At 35.9% G+C, this 18,259-nt stretch overlaps 2 protein-coding genes across 3 annotated transcripts in view; both read right to left on the bottom strand.

Annotated features, from left to right (window-relative positions):
• Positions 1-2,005, bottom strand: part of LOC125230540 (alkaline phosphatase-like) — a 61,636-nt gene extending 59,631 nt beyond the window's left edge. The window contains exon 1 of the mRNA XM_048135720.1: positions 1,698-2,005. Coding sequence (XP_047991677.1) covers positions 1,698-1,788 — 91 coding nt within the window. The 5' untranslated portion in view covers positions 1,789-2,005. The remainder of the gene's footprint in view (positions 1-1,697) is intronic.
• Positions 2,006-6,471: 4,466 nt separating this feature from the next.
• The window catches only part of LOC125230228 (membrane-bound alkaline phosphatase-like), a 57,561-nt gene continuing 45,773 nt past the window's right edge, over positions 6,472-18,259 (bottom strand). For both annotated transcript variants that reach the window (XM_048135320.1, XM_048135319.1), the window contains exons 7-9: positions 17,481-17,646; positions 15,631-15,954; positions 6,472-7,489 (exon numbers count right to left, since the gene is read on the bottom strand). In XM_048135320.1, the coding sequence (XP_047991277.1) occupies positions 7,185-7,489; positions 15,631-15,954; positions 17,481-17,646 (795 nt within the window). In that variant the 3' untranslated portion in view covers positions 6,472-7,184. The remainder of the gene's footprint in view (positions 7,490-15,630; positions 15,955-17,480; positions 17,647-18,259) is intronic.

The raw sequence follows: 18,259 nt of genomic DNA, 5'->3' as shown, positions 1-18,259 counted from the left end.
TTTTGTATGAAAGATGTAAAAAGTGGCATTGAAAACGCAACAGTCGTTTGTATACTCGTAATGTCCTATTAAGTATTCGTAAACCAATTGACATATTTTTTTATGTGCAAAGAAGTTCAAGAAAGGGAACTGCAGGAGCTTCATCGTAAAATTCTATAAAAATATTTTCATTAATTGTTAATTAATTAACTTTTGTATGAAAGATAGGATACCTACAATCGAACCACCTGATTCGTGAGTTACGAATCGTGACCCTCTTGGCAGATAATTCGTTTGAATCTTTCAAACCTGACCCTTTAGCACAACTTGCCTTGTCGCACGCGAGTCCATACATTAAGCGCGACTTCAAGTATTGAACTCGCGCGCGACAATTGGTGCTAGAAGGTCATCTATCGCTTATAATTAACTTAGGTCGTTTTAAATATTAACTAAATTATGTCACTATACACATGTCAATGTCTAATAAAATGATAAAAAAAGTTCGTCACCAAGTAGGCATGTTACAATGTCAAGTCAAATAAAGCTACGCCGGCTCTAACCCTACGCCTCAGCCTCGAGAAGATTTCAGTCCCCTCTCAGCTGTGGGGTATCCACTATGAGACCGGCAAAAAACTCGGCGGGCCACTTCTTTTCAAAACATTACATCCTATAATTACGTGCATTAAATAACAAGATACAATTTAACATGCAAAAGAATTTATCAAAAAAAGAAGAATAAATACATTGCAGCTACACTTCAAAGAAACACTCAATAAATTCGTGACTAACGTTACTTTTACGTGGATTCCCTTCTGGGGGCCAATTTTTGAGTCTCACTGTCACTAAAATACCGGTTGAAATCGGTGAATTGCCTATTATTTTCAGTGACAATTTTCTGAATTCGAACACGTAAGACTCAAAAATCGGCCCCCTGGTTAACTTCTAAACAGTGGGCCTCTTAAAAACTTGAGATATCGACATATAAATAAATGTGTACATATCCAGAGCTACGGTCAATCTTTAATTTTATAGGATATAATTAATATTATATTTAATATTACAATCATTTAAAACTGTGTAAAATTCTTCATTCGCCAAGTATTTATAAGCAAAAACCATTATTAGTTCAAGTTTCGTATTGTATAAGCATTTAGACTTTTGTGTTGTTCGTTTACCCAATGTGTCACCCATTATAAAGGTTACAAAGTAAAGTATTGTTTATATCACTGAACTCTTTACCTGTCTGAAGTGAAAAGTTATGTTTAGTTGTAGAATATAACGGTACATGTGTATGGCCATTGTCTTTTTGCTACATAATGTTTAGTTTTGGTTACAATACCTACAGCATAGCTTTATGTTTTGTTTGTTTATTGCAGTATTTACCGTTATTGTGTTTTGGTCATAAATATAATTAGTCATTTTTTTTATTTCAACTAATATTATGAACATGAAATTACATACTTATATGAATGTCAAAATCAAGAATTATTTTTTTGTAGAAAATTTAATATTATATCCATATAATATAAATCTTGCTTACTATAACTGAAATGGTGCTGTACCAAAACCATTTTTGAATATTTTGAATTATAACTTTCTGATAGGTATTAATATATACCAAATATATAATTATGTACTTGTGTATGTTCAGCTGTTGAATTTCTACATAAAACAAACACTAGCAAAACACTATAAATATTATAAGTATCATAACTTACCACTGTTTTGTCGTACACTCCTCCCATTTGTAAAAATAACACAAAAACAAATGATTACAGTCCGTACGAAAATTCGCGCCCAAAATTCCATTTTCAAAATACTCAAAAGTCCGTCGAATTCTATCACATGTCCTACCACTCGCACTATAAAATTTACACTTTTAAAAAAGTCGAAAAAAAAAACTATATTTTTTTATTATTAAAAAAAAAAACTTCTCAATAGGCTTTAACTATAACTGTAAAACCCGCAAAATTAAATTAAATATCGTATTTAATTGAACATTTTAAATGTAATGCTGCTAACGGTGCAAAGGTGATCATGGCACTACAGAGAGTGTTGAATTCTTACGTCTTAAAAGTGCATTGAGTGGTACTACGGAGTGTATGGAGCGGTCATTGTCATGTGAATTTCTAATTAAGTTTGGTATTGGATGCCCTTGACGCTATTGGACACATTATTAAGGAGATCAAATAGTTTGTACTAAGTACATGGACTTGCTTTATTTTGTAGATTTTTTTTACTTATATGTTTTGTTCAAAATTTTACTAAACACGTTTTCTGTGATTCCAATTTTGAGGTTAGAAGAGTATAAAATTAAGTCCTGAAGCCCTTGCATCTGTCAACATAATATATATTTTTTTGGAGTAGGTACATAAAAATATTGTCCGCGGACATCATATTATAATCAATTTAGAATCTAATTTTATTTACACAGAAAGGGAATTTTCTTGACAAATATTTTTATGTTACCTACGAGACTTTTACAAATTTAAAACACATAATGCAAACGAGCACCCGAAACACCACGCGTTGGTTGCCATGTTATAACACTTTCATTTATTCATTGTGAACAATGTGTGCTTTTTTTAACTTTATAGCTACTCCCAACTTTTAATATTAATACAATTTACACGATTCATAAAAAATACTGTAAAAAAATATCAGTCTAATAGCGACTCCATACCTCTGTCCGATTCTGCACGTCCGATATTTAATTTCATTCATATAATTCACACAACATTAAGTCGCCGTTTCTGAGCCCTTGAGTTTGCCCTCTTTTAACTTAACTGTATTTTTCTCGACTACCATGTTAAAAAATAACTTCGTTAAAAAAATATAAAAAACAAACTTATGTACTTATTTTTCCAATTGTTTAAAGAGCACCTATACGATCCTGAGGTCTGTGTAATTGGGTCAATGGCAGAAAAATTGTACCTTTTGGATTTCGTAAAGAAACTGATGAATATAGATAGTATAGATAAGTGTGTAATACGGAAACACGTGTCTGGTTTTCACATTTGAACTGTTTAATTAAACCAAGGATTATTTATTTTACAATATTCATACTAAGACTCGTACCTCCATTTTTTAGCGCCACCTATTAAATACTATCATAACTACATTGATAATGCCTAGAATTTTTTTTCAAAATGTGTATTGACATGATATCGTGATAATAAAATAAGGAATTGTGTGAAATAAAAACACGCAAAAATATTTGGGAAAAATATGATTATGGCCACTTCCAGGCTGCGAAACTGCGCCATCTAGTTTTAAGCCTAAAAAGCCCATACATTTCAGGGGTACACTTTTTTGTATGGGCTTTGTCTGTCGCGTATTATATCGTTCTTGGTTTAAACTATAGATCAGTGTTTATGATAAACAAAATAGTACATTACGATACAAGTGCGTAAAAAAGGAAGTTCGAAACGAGTGGCGATAAATTAAAACACGACCGAAGGGAGTGTTTTAAATCGACACGAGTTACGAATTTCCTTTTCGCACGTGTATCGTACGACGTTTTTCACTACAGACGGCCATCCGAAGTTTCGACCTGACATATAATGAACCACTTCTCGCACTAGTGCGTAAAAAAAACACCATCTGTACTGAAAAGTAAGTTATATCTACGATCGTGAGTTTTGAATACAGCGTGTAAAGCTGTAAAATATCAGTATCAAAATCATGGGAAGATTAAAAAATACTTATGACGTTAATAATTATGACGTTGATGTTAATAATTATGACGAAAGTCTTACACTATAAAATAAAGAAATATTATAACTAAATCCATATCAGTGCTTAGGTACACGTCGGCGGAAATGTATTTATTTGTAATGGAACTAATTAGTAAGTAAATATTTTATTTTGGTAATACTTATCCGTCATTTACATATTTGATAGAAACACATATTTAACAGAAATTTGAATAGTACGAGTATCCCTTACTTCTCAATCCAGAGGCTGTCGGTTTTTACATCCGACACGAAAACATTTTTTTTTTTTCATTTTGTACGTAATTTACTGGTGCAGGTGAATTTCGTAAATCTAATCCCATTATCTCTAGTTTTCTCTCTAGGTTGGAAGACTGGTAGTTGAAGCAGTCAGTCGCTTTCTTAAAATGAAGTGTCTATACCAACTCTTGGGATTAGTTTAAAATTATAAGCAGTATTTTTTGTAACAACGCGGGGAAGGTTACGAAAACTACCCCCTGATTAACGCTTTTTACGCCAAAAACCAGCCATTTTATCACATTTTAAAAAGATACTGACATCAGAGTAGAGATGGGTAGTGAGTAAATACTCAAGAGTAAATATCGAGTAAATACTCAGTATTTACTCAAAATACCCGTATTTACTCGTTTTTACTCAAATTGGTGGGTATAAACTATTAAGCGTGCTGAAATGGAAATACAAATTAGAAATATTGGCGTATTTTGTTATCGGCTACTAAGTTCAGTAATCAAATTTATATGAATTTTATTTTAAAGACGTGCTCTCCATACATGTAACTATTTTTCACAAAAATAAAATTCAGAAATTACCAGTGTGTTATACATCATCTAATAGGTCTTTAAAAATTAATTGAATGTTTCTAAAAAAGTTTTTTAATAATATGAACAGTTTTGGAATAAAACGATAATTAAGCCCGAAATAATGTTTATACCCTTATAACTTTCGAATTCGTTGTTGGAAAAATATCCAGAAACCGTCAAATTATTGACCATATAATACAAAACACAAAACTAGTACTTTGAACGTCATCAGCTGAGCCATTTTTAGGGTTCCGTAGCCAAAATGGCAAAAACGGAACCCTTATAGTTTCGTCATGTCCGTCTGTCCGTCTGTCCGTCTGTCCGTCTGTCCGTCTGTCACAGCCGATTTACTCGGAAACTATAAGTACTACAGTGATGAAATTTGATGGGAATATGTGTTGTATGAACCGCTACAAAATTATGACACTAAATAGTAAAAAAAAGAATTGGGGGTGGGGCCCCCATACATGTAACTGAGGGATGAAAATTTTTTTTTCGATGTACATACCCGTGTGGGGTATCAATGGAAAGGTCTTTTAAAATGATATAAAGTTTTCTAAAAAACATTTTTCTTAAAGTGAACGGTTTTTGAGATATCAGCTCTCAAAGTCGTAAAAAGTATGTCCCCCCCCCTCTATTTTTATAACTACGGGGTATAAAATTCTAAAAAAAATAGAGGTGATGCATGCTAATTAACTCTTTCAACGATTTTTGGTTTGATCAAAGTATCTCTTATAGTTTTTGAGATAGGTTGATTTAACTGTAATTTTGGTTGCTGCTACGGAACCCTTTGTGCGCGAGCCCGACTCGCACTTGGCCGGTTTTTTGAGTTTTCTTTAGAAAACCCTTAATAAAAGGTCGTAAGTGCCACATTAACAATCACTTCCGGACGTCATGCCGTTATCTAGAACATCAATTTAATTTAAGTCTCATACTTTTACTGTAAATACCTGCTTTTTTAAAACAAAACTGCTAACTAAACATTATCACTATTTTTTTCTTACAATGATTACCTCTTTTTCGACAAACTAAGACTCCCATAAGCTTCTAATAATATAAATCTCATTTAAACATGTCCACACAGTTAAAATAAACACGACTAAGTACTTAAATCTCATTTTTTAAATTATTTTTAGGTAACAGTTTCTACTCACCAAAATGAGTAAATACGAGTATTTACTCGGTGCTTTGAGTAAATTACGGGTAAATACTCAGTATTTACTCACCCTTACCCATCTCTACATCAGAGCCATCTAGTTTCGGAATACGTGAATACATGCTATGAAAAGACACTGCACGAAGGTATCTGGCATTCGCTCATATTAGCTTACAATTTAGTTCTCGAGATGAAATATAGATGGCGTGGATATCAAAATAGTATAATTATTGGGTATGCAAAAATAAACTTGCGATTTTTATATTTGCCACATTCGCCGGCAATAAGGTTTGCAAAAAAAACTGATTAAAAATAAAGCAGCTGGGCCATTTTTTTCAAAGTTGTCCACCCCACTTTTTTTTTGGATTTGGAAATGTTTATGTGGTTTCCACCACCACTCAGAATCGCGAGCTCTTTAAATTCTGATAGGAGAAAAAAAGTGTCCCAAGGTTTTCCCCATTCCGTTACCATTTTTTCATACATTTTGTATGGCGGTGACGGAATAGGAGGTTCGAAAAAATGTATGGAAATCTTGGGACATTTTTTTCTCCTATCAAGATCGAAAGAGCTCGCGATTCTGAGTATTAATAGCGTAAAAAATACCCATGTTACAAAAAAGTGGGGTGGACCACTTTGAAAAAAAAAATGGCCCAGCTATTACGGTGTCTTGGGAAAGAAATAATGCATAAAATCAATTTTTTTGGTGATTAACATGCGTACTTGCTTAATATGAAGGAAATTTGATTTAGGTAACTCGTAGTTTTTTGTCTGAATGTCTGAAATTTTAATAAAACGAAAAACGTTGTTCTCATGATTTTATTTATACTGTATTATTTGTACTTCACTATTTCCTTGTTTTTTTTTTTTATAATAAGTTTTGGTAAACTATGAAATGTACAGTAACGAATTTGGCAATTTGCTTCTTGTGCCTATAAACACATTTTTGGATTAAGGACGGCTTTCAGTTAGCATTTCTCTACTTAAAACTATTATTTCATAAATATATATTAATTTCTATATTTATAACCGAGGAACTATTTACAATAAAGTTAAAGTACTAAACAGCCTGTTTTTGATCCCTCACTATTTTGTTCAATAAGAAATAATGTAATTCAAAATATACCTATACCTGTTGTAAATAAGTTTTTACAAACTAGTTTGTAGCCTATAAAAATGTAGGTATGTGTATAAATTGCCTGTAAGAGAAAAGGAAAAATAATATGATTATACAAATAAAATAGTTGCTTCTACAGTTAGATTTTTTACCTAGTCAGATGTAAGATACCTACAAATATAAAAAATCCTATAATGTTACATACTTCAAGTAATGAACATACCTATAAAACTGTACTCAACTGCTATGCTACGGCCAATTTACATATGTATATTTATTATGAAGAATACTGTTCAATTATTAATTACCGCCATAATAAATATACTCTTGACATTTCCATTGTGAGGGATCATATTTCTTATACTACACCTATTTGCATTTCTACATCACTTAAATCTAAACTATAAATAATATAAATACTTGACACTAACAATCACAGCCAAAATACTTAAACTAACCACACTAGGTGTATTTCTTATCCCGCTAGACGGGTATAGATGACCGAATCTCGTCTTGAACTTGCAGTTTTCGTGCTGGTCTTCTGACAGGCACATGGCGTACGCCATTAGATGTGGGAGGACGGTTTGCTCGTAGCTGGCCGTGAAGAGATGTTGCCACGGTCCTCTAGCGAAGACAGCGACGTCCTCGCCACCGTGGGTTTCGGAGTCTAGAGGGACTAGGCCGGGGTACGCGTAGCTGACGTCACCTGGGGATATTGGGATTGGTTTAGTATTGTAATTTATACATTGCGTGCTTTTTAGGTCGAGGCAAAACACATAAAAAGTATGGAACACGTTTTCTGCCAAAGCTCATACAATAGACTTTAGAGTTTTGGCATTTGAAGAGTTGTTGCCATGGTTTTCCAGTGAAAGCAAGTTTGATGATGACTGTACCAGTACCTATTGTGGAGCGTGACTAAAAGAGGTGAAGAAAATAACTAATGCTATCTGTTGCCTTGATTTTATTTTATTTCTTAATTCCTGTTTGCATTTGTTCTTAAAGTTGGTTCTAGCGTGACAGATTCTGCAATTATTACTAATTAAAATTGTTTTTGATAACTGTAATTTAATTTGAACGAAAAACTCCTTAAGGGCCACTTGCACCAACGAAAATGGCGGGTTAACCCATCATTTTATATATAAACTAGCTTTTACCCGCGGCTTCGCCCGCGTAATAAAAGTATTCATTAAGATTTTCATTTGGATCCGTAGGTTTCTCTGTAGGTATATTTATCTGCGATTATTTCGATTGCACATAATACTTTTGCTTGCAATGATTGTAGAAATATTACACATCGACCACAGCGTAGGTAATTCTATATACGCTGGGGAAACCTTTATAAACATCCCACATAGCCCGTATTTCGACACTATGATCGGTGGGTAAAAAGTACTTTTTTCTATTATCCCTTACAATTTTTTACATTTTGCTTATACTTATCGCAAACGTAATCTTCAAGCAAGCAAACAACGATCGTCTTAGAGCACATTGATTGTAAGAGACCGCCGACCGATTATCCGTATCCCTCTAACGATACCCATATTATCCGTATCCGTATCCCTATCTCTATCCCAATCGCTATCGCTATCGCTTTCGCTATCCCTTTCGCTATCGCTATCGCTATCCCAATCGCTATTCCTATCGCTATCCCTATCGCTATCCCTATCGCTATCCCTATCCCTATCCCTTAAACACACTTAATAACACTTTAAGTTCTCGCGCTTTGTACACATATTTAAAGTCACATACAGGTCGAACGCGATTAATTAACATTATTTTTACCTTTTTTCCCCAACGTTTCGGCCAGGTTGCACTGGCCGTGGTCGCGGAAGACTGACGTCCCAGTAAAATGTCACCGGAGATGTAAACAACACAAAACTACCCGATATTAATTTATATAAATGTTCGGCGTAGACAAATAAATATGTATAATCTACCCGCTTTTAGTTAATGTTTATTTCCCACCGCACGACACACAAAAAAAAGAAAAAAGGTAAAAATAATGTTAATTAATCGCGTTCGACCTTATCAAGATGTTTAATGATTTCTTATCAAGTGCTAAAATATAAAGTTTCGTGGTTTTATCTTTTAAAATTAAGACATCCCATACAAACTTTCAACCTCTTTTTCAACCCCTTCATCCCTTTTTTTCGAAATAAAAAGTAACCTATGTTCTGTCTCAGGGTCTAAAGATTGTCTGTTCCAAATTTCATCAAAATCGGTTGCGTGGTTTAAGCGGGAAAGCGTAACAGACAGACAGACAGACAGACAGACAGACAGACAGACAGACAGACAGACAGACAGACAGAGTTACTTTCGCATTTATAATTTCGCATCGCATTAGGGGGTAGGCAATAAAACTGTCAACACATCAGCTGTAATTAAAAATATATTATATTATATTAAAGTAATTATTTGGGATAAAATACAATTTTTCTAATGTGTATTTAGTACCTGTTGCTCACCAGCAGTTATCTCCATTCTCCACTCACTAGTTAAATTTCTTCACTTCACAAGTTTATTCTAACCTAAATCTACACAATGGATTCTGTCAAGCAGTCAGTTCACGATATGACAAAAAACTTCAACGAGCGGATGGCAGCCTTCCAGAGCCAGCTTGAGAAGAGTGCCCAGACGAACCCCACAGTTTCATCGCTGTCGGCTGAGTTCAACACTTTTCAAAATTTTACATTAAAAGCACTAGAAATGCTACAGCTGCAGATGAAGCTGCTAGAAAAGCAGGTGGACCAGATGGAAATGAGAACCCGTCGTAAGATGCTTCTTGTCCATGGTGTAACTGAGGTCAAGGATGAGAACACAACGGAACGGGTACTTGATGTATTCAAGAAGCACTTGAAGACGGACCTCGCTCCCACAGATATTGCCCGCAGTCATCGCATGGGCCGGCCTCGAGCCAACCAGTCTCGGTGCATTCTTGTGAAGTTTAGTGACCTCTCTGATCGTGACACTGTGTGGTATGGCAAAACCGGACTGAAAGGGACTGGCATTACATTGTCCGAGTTCCTCACGAAGCCCCGGCATGATGTGTTCTTGGCTGCTCGCGATCGGTTCGGAGTGCGTGGCTGCTTTACTCGTGATGGAAGCGTCTATGTAATCGGTGCGAATGGTGAACGCCGCTGCGTGGCGTCCCTCGAGGATGTGAATAACTTCCAAGTGGACGCTAATGCCAATAAAGCGGAAGCTGGAGTTTCTTCAAACCAGTCGGACAAGGAAGCCAAAAAGCCCGGAGACAAGCAGCGAAGTCGCGCACTTAGGCCCGTTTCTTGGTACTTTATCTTTCTTCCATTCTTTTGTGTTCCTGGTCAAGTCTGTCTTCATTCGATTCAGTGTGACTTTTAGTTTTAGTCGTATTATCTGTTTTCTTATATGTTACCCACTTTTCTACTTATGGTAATTATTTACTTTTGCTATGTTTTGTGTTAAAATAAGGTATCTTGTCGTTTGGACTTGCTTGACAGTGACAGTACTGACAGACGTTCCTCAGATGACTTTTCTTTGAAACTTGATAATGTTGCCAGGGTGTAAATAGTAACGTTTCGTTACTTTTAACTGTTTTAATAACGTTTTTTAAATCGTTTTTTTTTGTGGTTAGATTTTATAAATCTTGTAAGTAAACTTGTAATGTTTTTACTGCTGGCGGGTAGTAGAATTAGATTTAGACGTATTTTCTATATATATATATATTTTATTATTATTATTTTTATATTATATAAAATATAATTTTATTTTATTTGTATGACACTATGTAGTTTAGCTTGCGACAGTGATAGTGATGAATATATTTCTTTTTCGTCCGGTAAAGACGACGACAGCTTTCATAGTCTTTCTCCTTCACTTCATGATTTTCTTGACGGACAACTGAATGACGTGCCTAAAAACTTTAATGTTGCGCATATCAACGCGCAGAGTATTCCTGCCCATTATAAAGATCTTTTATTAACGTTTGACCTGAATAACATACACGCAATTCTTGTATCTGAGTCTTGGCTTAAACCATGTCTACCTTCTACCTCGTATTCCTTACCAGGATTTCAGTTGGTGCGGAATGACCGTTCTGGTAGAGGCGGTGGTGGGGTTGCAATTTATCTTCGATCTAACATCCCTTTCTCTATTGTCAGTGTGTCGCCCCCTTGCTCAAACGAAGCCGAACATTTATTTCTAGATGTTTCCTTATCCCATACAAAGGTTCTTCTGAGTGTTTTTTATTCTCCGTCTTTGAATATAAATTACTTTTCCTCGCTTGAGAAACTCCTAGAAGACCTTATGCCTTCATTCAATCATCATATCATTATGGGTGATTTTAATACATGTTTGCTTAAGAATGATTACCGATCCAATGCATTGAATTCCTTAGCTGGAGCTTGCAACCTAACTATCCTCCCGTCTGGGCCTACTCACAACTTTCCTAATTGCTCCCCTTCTTTATTGGATCTCACTCTTGTTTCCTCTTCTAGTCATGTAGTTAAATACGAGCAATATTCAGCGGTGGAATTTTCATACCACGATCTACTTCTACTATCCTATAGAATTAGACCACCTAAACCAAAACCTAGAATTTTGTTGCAACGCAGTTTTCGTAGAATGAGTGTGGAGAGGTTGTGCGATGATGCTCTTCGAGTGGATTGGGACATGATATTTAGGGCTAGTGATGTCAATGACAAGCTTCTTTTGTTTAACTCTCTTCTATTACAGCTTTATGATACACATGCCCCAATTCGCCCTGTTAAAATTAAGCATTTACCGGCTCCTTGGTTGACCGAAAGTATACGTTCCTTAATTTCTAAGAAAAATGTGGCCAAATCGAGATATAGAACTAATCCATCTGATAGAAATAAGGAAAAATACCATTCGCTACGCAATAGATGCAGCACTGCTTGTCGGGATGCCCAGAGACGTCACATTCATAGTTCTATCGAAAATGGTGATTCCTCTAAGACCTGGAAATTCCGTAAAACTTTAGGTGTGGGAAAATCTCAGCATTCCCCTGTGAATAAAGATGTTGATCTCAACTTACTCAACCAGCATTTCTCTGCTTCTACTACCTTCAGTGGGCCGGCTAAGGCTCAAACACTCGACTATCTCTCTAACGTTACTACTTCTGTTTCTTCTAAATTTTCCTTTTCAGAATTCTCCGAATGTGATGTCAAGAAAAATTTACTATCGATATCTTCCAATGCTATTGGTGTGGACAATGTGAGCCGTAATATGATCCTACCGCTACTTGATCTCCTTCTTCCCATCATTACCCACATTCTCAATTCTTCAATTTCTTCGGGTATTTTTCCAATGCTGTGGAAAGAAGCTTACATTGTCCCTTTACCTAAAAAATCTAATCCTTCTTCTTTCACTGACTACCGTCCCATATCTATTCTTCCCTTTCTTTCTAAAGTTCTCGAGCGCTTAGTTCATCAACAACTCACTTCTTATTTAAATAGAGAAAGCCTCATGAACCCTTTTCAATCCGGCTTCCGTTCTGGCCATAGTACGGTCACATCACTAATCAAAATCACTGATGACATCCGATCTGGAATGGACAAGCGGATGGTGACGGTATTAACGTTGTTGGATTTCAGTAACGCGTTTAATACCGTCGATTTCGATATTCTTATTTCAGTGTTAAACTCTCTAAATTTAACTACTCCGGCTCTTAACTGGTTTAGAAGTTACCTTGTTGACCGTCGGCAGAGAATCAAAATCGAAGATGCACATTCCTCTTGGTGTAGCACTCTTGCTGGCGTTCCGCAAGGTGGCGTTCTATCTCCTCTTCTCTTTTCAATTTTTATTAACTCTATCACCAACAACCTTACCTCTTTTTATCACTTGTATGCCGATGATTTGCAAATTTATTCACAGGGTGTGCTTGACGATCTCCCATCCCTTATTAACACTACAAATAATGATTTAGAAAACATTTTAGATTGGAGTAACCGCTACGGTCTCATAGTCAATCCATCTAAAACGCAAGCTATCATTATTGGTAGTCAGAAACTTATCTGTCGGATCAATTTTTCCGATTTACCTAGGATTTCGTTTAACGGCACTTTAATTCCTTATTCATCTGAAGTAAAAAATTTAGGTATAATAATGGACCGTACTCTGTCTTGGATTCCTCAGATGAAAGAGGTAAGTAGGAAAATGTTTGCTGCAATAGGATCCTTACGGCGACTACGTAACCTTTTACCTTATTCGACCAAAATTGCTCTAGCTCATACTTTGCTTCTCCCGATTTTAGATTATGCAGATATAAGCTACCCTGATCTTTCTGAAGAGCAACTTAGCAAACTCGAACGTCTTCAGAATGTATGTATTCGGTTCATTTATGGCTTGCGAAAGTATGATCATGTCTCTTATTATCGTTCGCAGCTCAAGTGGCTGCCTATACGTCTGCGACGCAATTCTCATATTCTCGCTCACTTGTACGGTATACTTTTCAACCCCTCCACCCCGCTCTACCTGAAGGAGCGCTTCAAATATCTTTCATCTTTAAGGTGCGCCCAGAATCACCTACTTGCCCAAGTTTCCGCTTCTTCTAAATTCTATAACGACTCTTTTACCTTTCAAGCGATTCGGTTGTGGAATGCTCTGCCGTCTGATCTAAGGCGTGCCAAATCTCTCCCAATTTTTAAGGCTCAACTGAAATTACACTATCTGTCACTTCCTTAAACTTCTTAAACATGTTATTCTGTTGCTTTTTTATATGTATATATAATATTATGTTTATGTATGTGTATGTATGTATATCTATATAACTTATATTAGTATGTATATTTCTACGTAGTTACTTGTGCTGGTTTTTTTTTTTTTCTCTCACACCACTTATTTTTTGCTACCCTTATATTTCTCCGTTAACTTGATCTCTACTACCCGAAGGTTGTCTGGTAGAGATCGCTTTTTAGCGATAAGACCGCCTGTTGTTGCTTAATTTCTTGTTTGATCTTATTTGTTGTATGTAATTACTTAATGTGCACAATAAAGAATATTATTATTATTATTATTATTAATTATCCGTATCCGTATCCGTATCCGTATCCGTATCGCTATCGCTATCGCTATCGCTATCCCTATCGCTATCCCTATCGATATCCCTATCGCTATCCCTATCGCTATCCCTATCGCTATCCCTATCGCTATCCCTATCGCTATCCCTATCCCTATCCCTTAAACACACTTAATAACACTTTAAGTTCTCGCGCTTTGTACACATATTTAAAGTCACATACAGGTCGAACGCGATTAATTAACATTATTTTTACCTTTTTTCCCCAACGTTTCGGCCAGGTTGCACTGGCCGTGGTCGCGGAAGACTGACGTCCCAGTAAAATGTCACCGGAGATGTAAACAACACAAAACTACCCGATATTAATTTATATAAATGTTCGGCGTAGACAAATAAATATGTATAATCTACCCGCTTTTAGTTAATGTTTATTTCCCACCGCACGACACACAAAAAAAAGAAAAAAGGTAAAAATAATGTTAATTAATCGCGTTCGACCTTATCAAGATGTTTAATGATTTCTTATCAAGTGCTAAAATATAAAGTTTCATGGTTTTATCTTTTAAAATTAAGACATCCCATACAAACTTTCAACCTCTTTTTCAACCCCTTCATCCCTTTTTTTCGAAATAAAAAGTAGCCTATGTTCTGTCTCAGGGTCTAAAGATTGTTCCAAATTTCATCAAAATCGGTTGCGTGGTTTAAGCGGGAAAGCGTAACAGACAGACAGACAGACAGACAGACAGACAGACAGACAGACAGAGTTACTTTCGCATTTATAATTATCCGTATCCGTATCCGTATCCGTATCCGTATCCGTATCCGTATCCGTATCCGTATCCGTATCCGTATCGCTATCGCTATCGCTATCGCTATCCCTATCGCTATCCCTATCGATATCCCTATCGCTATCCCTATCGCTATCCCTATCGCTTTCCCTATCGCTATCCCTATCCCTATCCCTATCCCTTATCAAGATGTTTAATTATATAACACTTTAAGTTCTCGCGCTTTGTACACATATTTAAAGACATACAGGTCGAACGCGATTAATTAACATTATTTTTACCTTTTTTCCCAACGTTTCGGCCAGGTTGCACTGGCCGTGGTCGCGGAAGACTGACGTCCCAGCAAAATGTCACCGGAGATGTAAACAACACAAAACTACCCGATATTAATTTATATAAATGTTCGGGGTAGACAAATAAATATAATCTACCCGCTTTTAGTTAATGTTTATTTCCCACCATGTTTATTTTAAAGGTAAAAATAATGTTAATTAATCGCGTTCGACCTGTATGTGACTTTAAATATATGTTTAATGATTTCTTATCAAGTGCTAAAATATAAAGTTTCATGGTTTTATCATTTAAAATTAAGAAATCCCATACAAACTTTCAACCTCTTTTTCAACCCCTTCATCCCTTTTTTCGAAATAAAAAGTAGCCTATGTTCTGTCTCAGGGTCTAAAGATTGTCTGTTCCAAATTTCATCAAAATCGATTGCGTGGTTTAAGCGGGAAAGCGTAACAGACAGACAGACAGACAGACAGACAGACAGACAGAGTTACTTTCGCATTTATAATATTAGTATGGATTGACAGTTGACCCACTAACCCTGAGTTAAGTGGTTGGTGCAAGTGGGCCTAAGAAATTTAAAAGCAAAACGTTTAACTCATCTTCTAGTGTGTCTTAACAGAATTGTTTTGAGCATATAATATTCACAAGAATACGAGTAAATCAAGTTTAAGCTGAATTTTTTGAGGCATTATAAGTTAATTCTAAAACTAATTCTATTTTCTACTGAAAAAAATACTTCAAAATACTCACGAGCCATAAACGCCTGGTGCAAAGTCACATCCACTCTCTTCCCATCTTCCCCAATCGACTTCCCCTTCCCATTAGCATAACTAATAGTCGTATACGGTTTCCCATCATCTCCTGGCGAGGTATCCACAACTCCTAGAATATCATTGCCTCTAGATGGGTACCCAGCTACGGTCATAGTATGGGCGTGGTCAGAGGACACGACGATCAGGGTTTCCTCAGGATCGGTCAGGTCTTTGGCTTTCTTAACCGCTTTGGAGTATTCCACGGTTTCATCGAGGGCCAGGTGCGCGAGACTGTCGTGGTGTGCGTGGTCTATTCTGCCGCCTGGGGAGAGAATATTGCTATGATGAATTTGTGGCGTTGAGGAAAATTAACATACATACATACATACATACAATCACGCCTGTTTCCCAGAGGGGTAGGCAGAGATCACGGATTTCCATTTACTACGATCCTGATAAATCACTTTCGCTTCACACACTTTCATAACGTTTCTCATACACGCTCGTCGGTTTCGAGTACTTCTGACCTGGCCTTTTTGCAATATTTCCCTGATTTGAACAAGAAAAGTTCGCCTAGGTCTTCCACTTCCAACTGACCCTTCCACTCTTTTTTCATATACTTTCTTCGTTACTCTCCTTATTAAATAACCTTATTTATTACTTAAAATAACCTTAGTAAATAATCATCTTAGTGCAAGTTTAATCTCTGACATTAAATATTATGAGTTTATGAGTATCCTTATGACTGCAACCCTCACCTTCGATGGACAGATATATCATTAGGAATGCCATTTCCTCTGCAATGCTGACAAAAACAATGTTTCTATAATCTATATGTATCTACAATGCAATTCTATAACAACTCCTTTACATTTCAAGCTGTGCGGCTTTGGAATTCCCTACCCCTAAATATTAGACGCGCTCAATCTCCTACTTCTTTTAAGATACTTCTCAAGCTTCACTTTTTATCTGATCATTGATCAATGATACCTTGATAGACTTATGTCCCCTATAGCTGGCATGTAATTTGTTATATATATGTATTTGTATTGTATTTTATTTTTATGTGTGTAGTATATTGTTTTGCGTAGTATAGTTTGTGCTAGATTTCCTCTAAGTCTACATTTAGTACACCTACTTACAAGGTTAAATTTATTATTCTCCACTACCTAGGTTGTCTGGAAGAGATCGCTCTTTAGCGATAAGACCGCCTCTTGTTTTACCTCTTAAGTTGTTGTTTATACTTGCTATGTTGTTTCGTGTATTGAGGTGTGCAATAAAGAGTATTTGTATTGTATTGTATTGTTTCCAATACAATGCTGTATTGTCTTCTTTGCCATCTTGATGTATTTGGAGCCTCGTCTGCCAACAGACCATACTCTGGTTTGGCGGAACTTGTAATTTAGTTTTAAGTTGTGTGTTTGAATAAACATTTATTTAATTTATTTCATTTTCTAGGTAGTACCAGTTTTCGACATTAAGGTGTCAGAAGATTGCATTAAATACGGTTCTAATCTTGTTCTAATTTCTTACTCTGAAGAAAGTATTGGTGTGACATCATATTTGGTATTTAAAAGATTTATGACCACCTAATACTTATTCCATCCATTACACAAGTACTTAACCATACAATCAAAGAAAAGAAAGTAGCATTTTGATGACCTTTTTGACGATTTTCTTCCAATGTGGATTGTTAATATTGTTATTGAACTTTCACGATTCGAAAGGTTATGTAATAAAAAAATAGGGCACTAATAATTCCGTTGAGGAATTTCACATAAACTTTGCATCCGTTCCTTTACTCCAGAGAATGTTTTTTTTTCATCTAAACTGTCTTATAATTCTCACCTTCAACAAACAGGAAGTATCCCTTAGGACTCCTGCTCAGCATTTTGATGGCCACCTCGACCATTTCCTCCAGGGTCGGCTGGTTCTCGGCTTGCAGGTGGTAGGACATGTGGTCATCTTGGAACAGGCCGAGTAGGTATTCAGGAAGGTCTTCAGAGTTTGATACCTGGAAGGAAATTACGTATTGAATGAATGAATGAAAGAATGAATGAATGAATGAAAGTTTATTCACAAGAACATATGGTGCATTACAGTAGATGTTATAAAGTATTTACATTGGAGATCCTTAATATGCTCTGCCACAGGGCATGTGAAAATTTCCATGTTCACTACATGTCAAAGCTATGTATGTGAATATTAATTGCGTACATGCAATGTCTTCCTTAGAGACTAAGAAACTAACTAACTAAGAATATTAGATTTGATGTGTCTTGCTAAAAGACGATGGGTTCTACTGCTTTGGATTAATTTAGTGACGTTGAATAATTAGACAGTAACATTTCAGCTCATTATTGATGTAATTTTAGGGTTCTGTAGTTGATCTCCCATTACAAAAAACAGACTCTTGTTCTTTAATCCACAGTTCAAAACTTTCCTATGGGGTTTGTTCCAGAACGATTCTTGTTGGAAGTTTTGAACGATCCGCAAAAAATGCAAGATTGGTTGATCTTAGTACCATAACTCACACAGTTTTCAAGAGCCCTTTTCCGAGATTTTTGGAACCACCTTCATGCCCTTGACCCAACAAAAGAAGGGCGAGATGAGACAAATAACAGCAA

The sequence above is a fragment of the Leguminivora glycinivorella genome, chromosome 10 (genome assembly GCF_023078275.1).
Source record: "Leguminivora glycinivorella isolate SPB_JAAS2020 chromosome 10, LegGlyc_1.1, whole genome shotgun sequence".
Classification (NCBI taxonomy): domain Eukaryota; kingdom Metazoa; phylum Arthropoda; class Insecta; order Lepidoptera; family Tortricidae; genus Leguminivora; species Leguminivora glycinivorella.
Note: the sequence above shows the minus strand (reverse complement) of the source record. Positions and strands in the feature narration are given on the sequence as shown.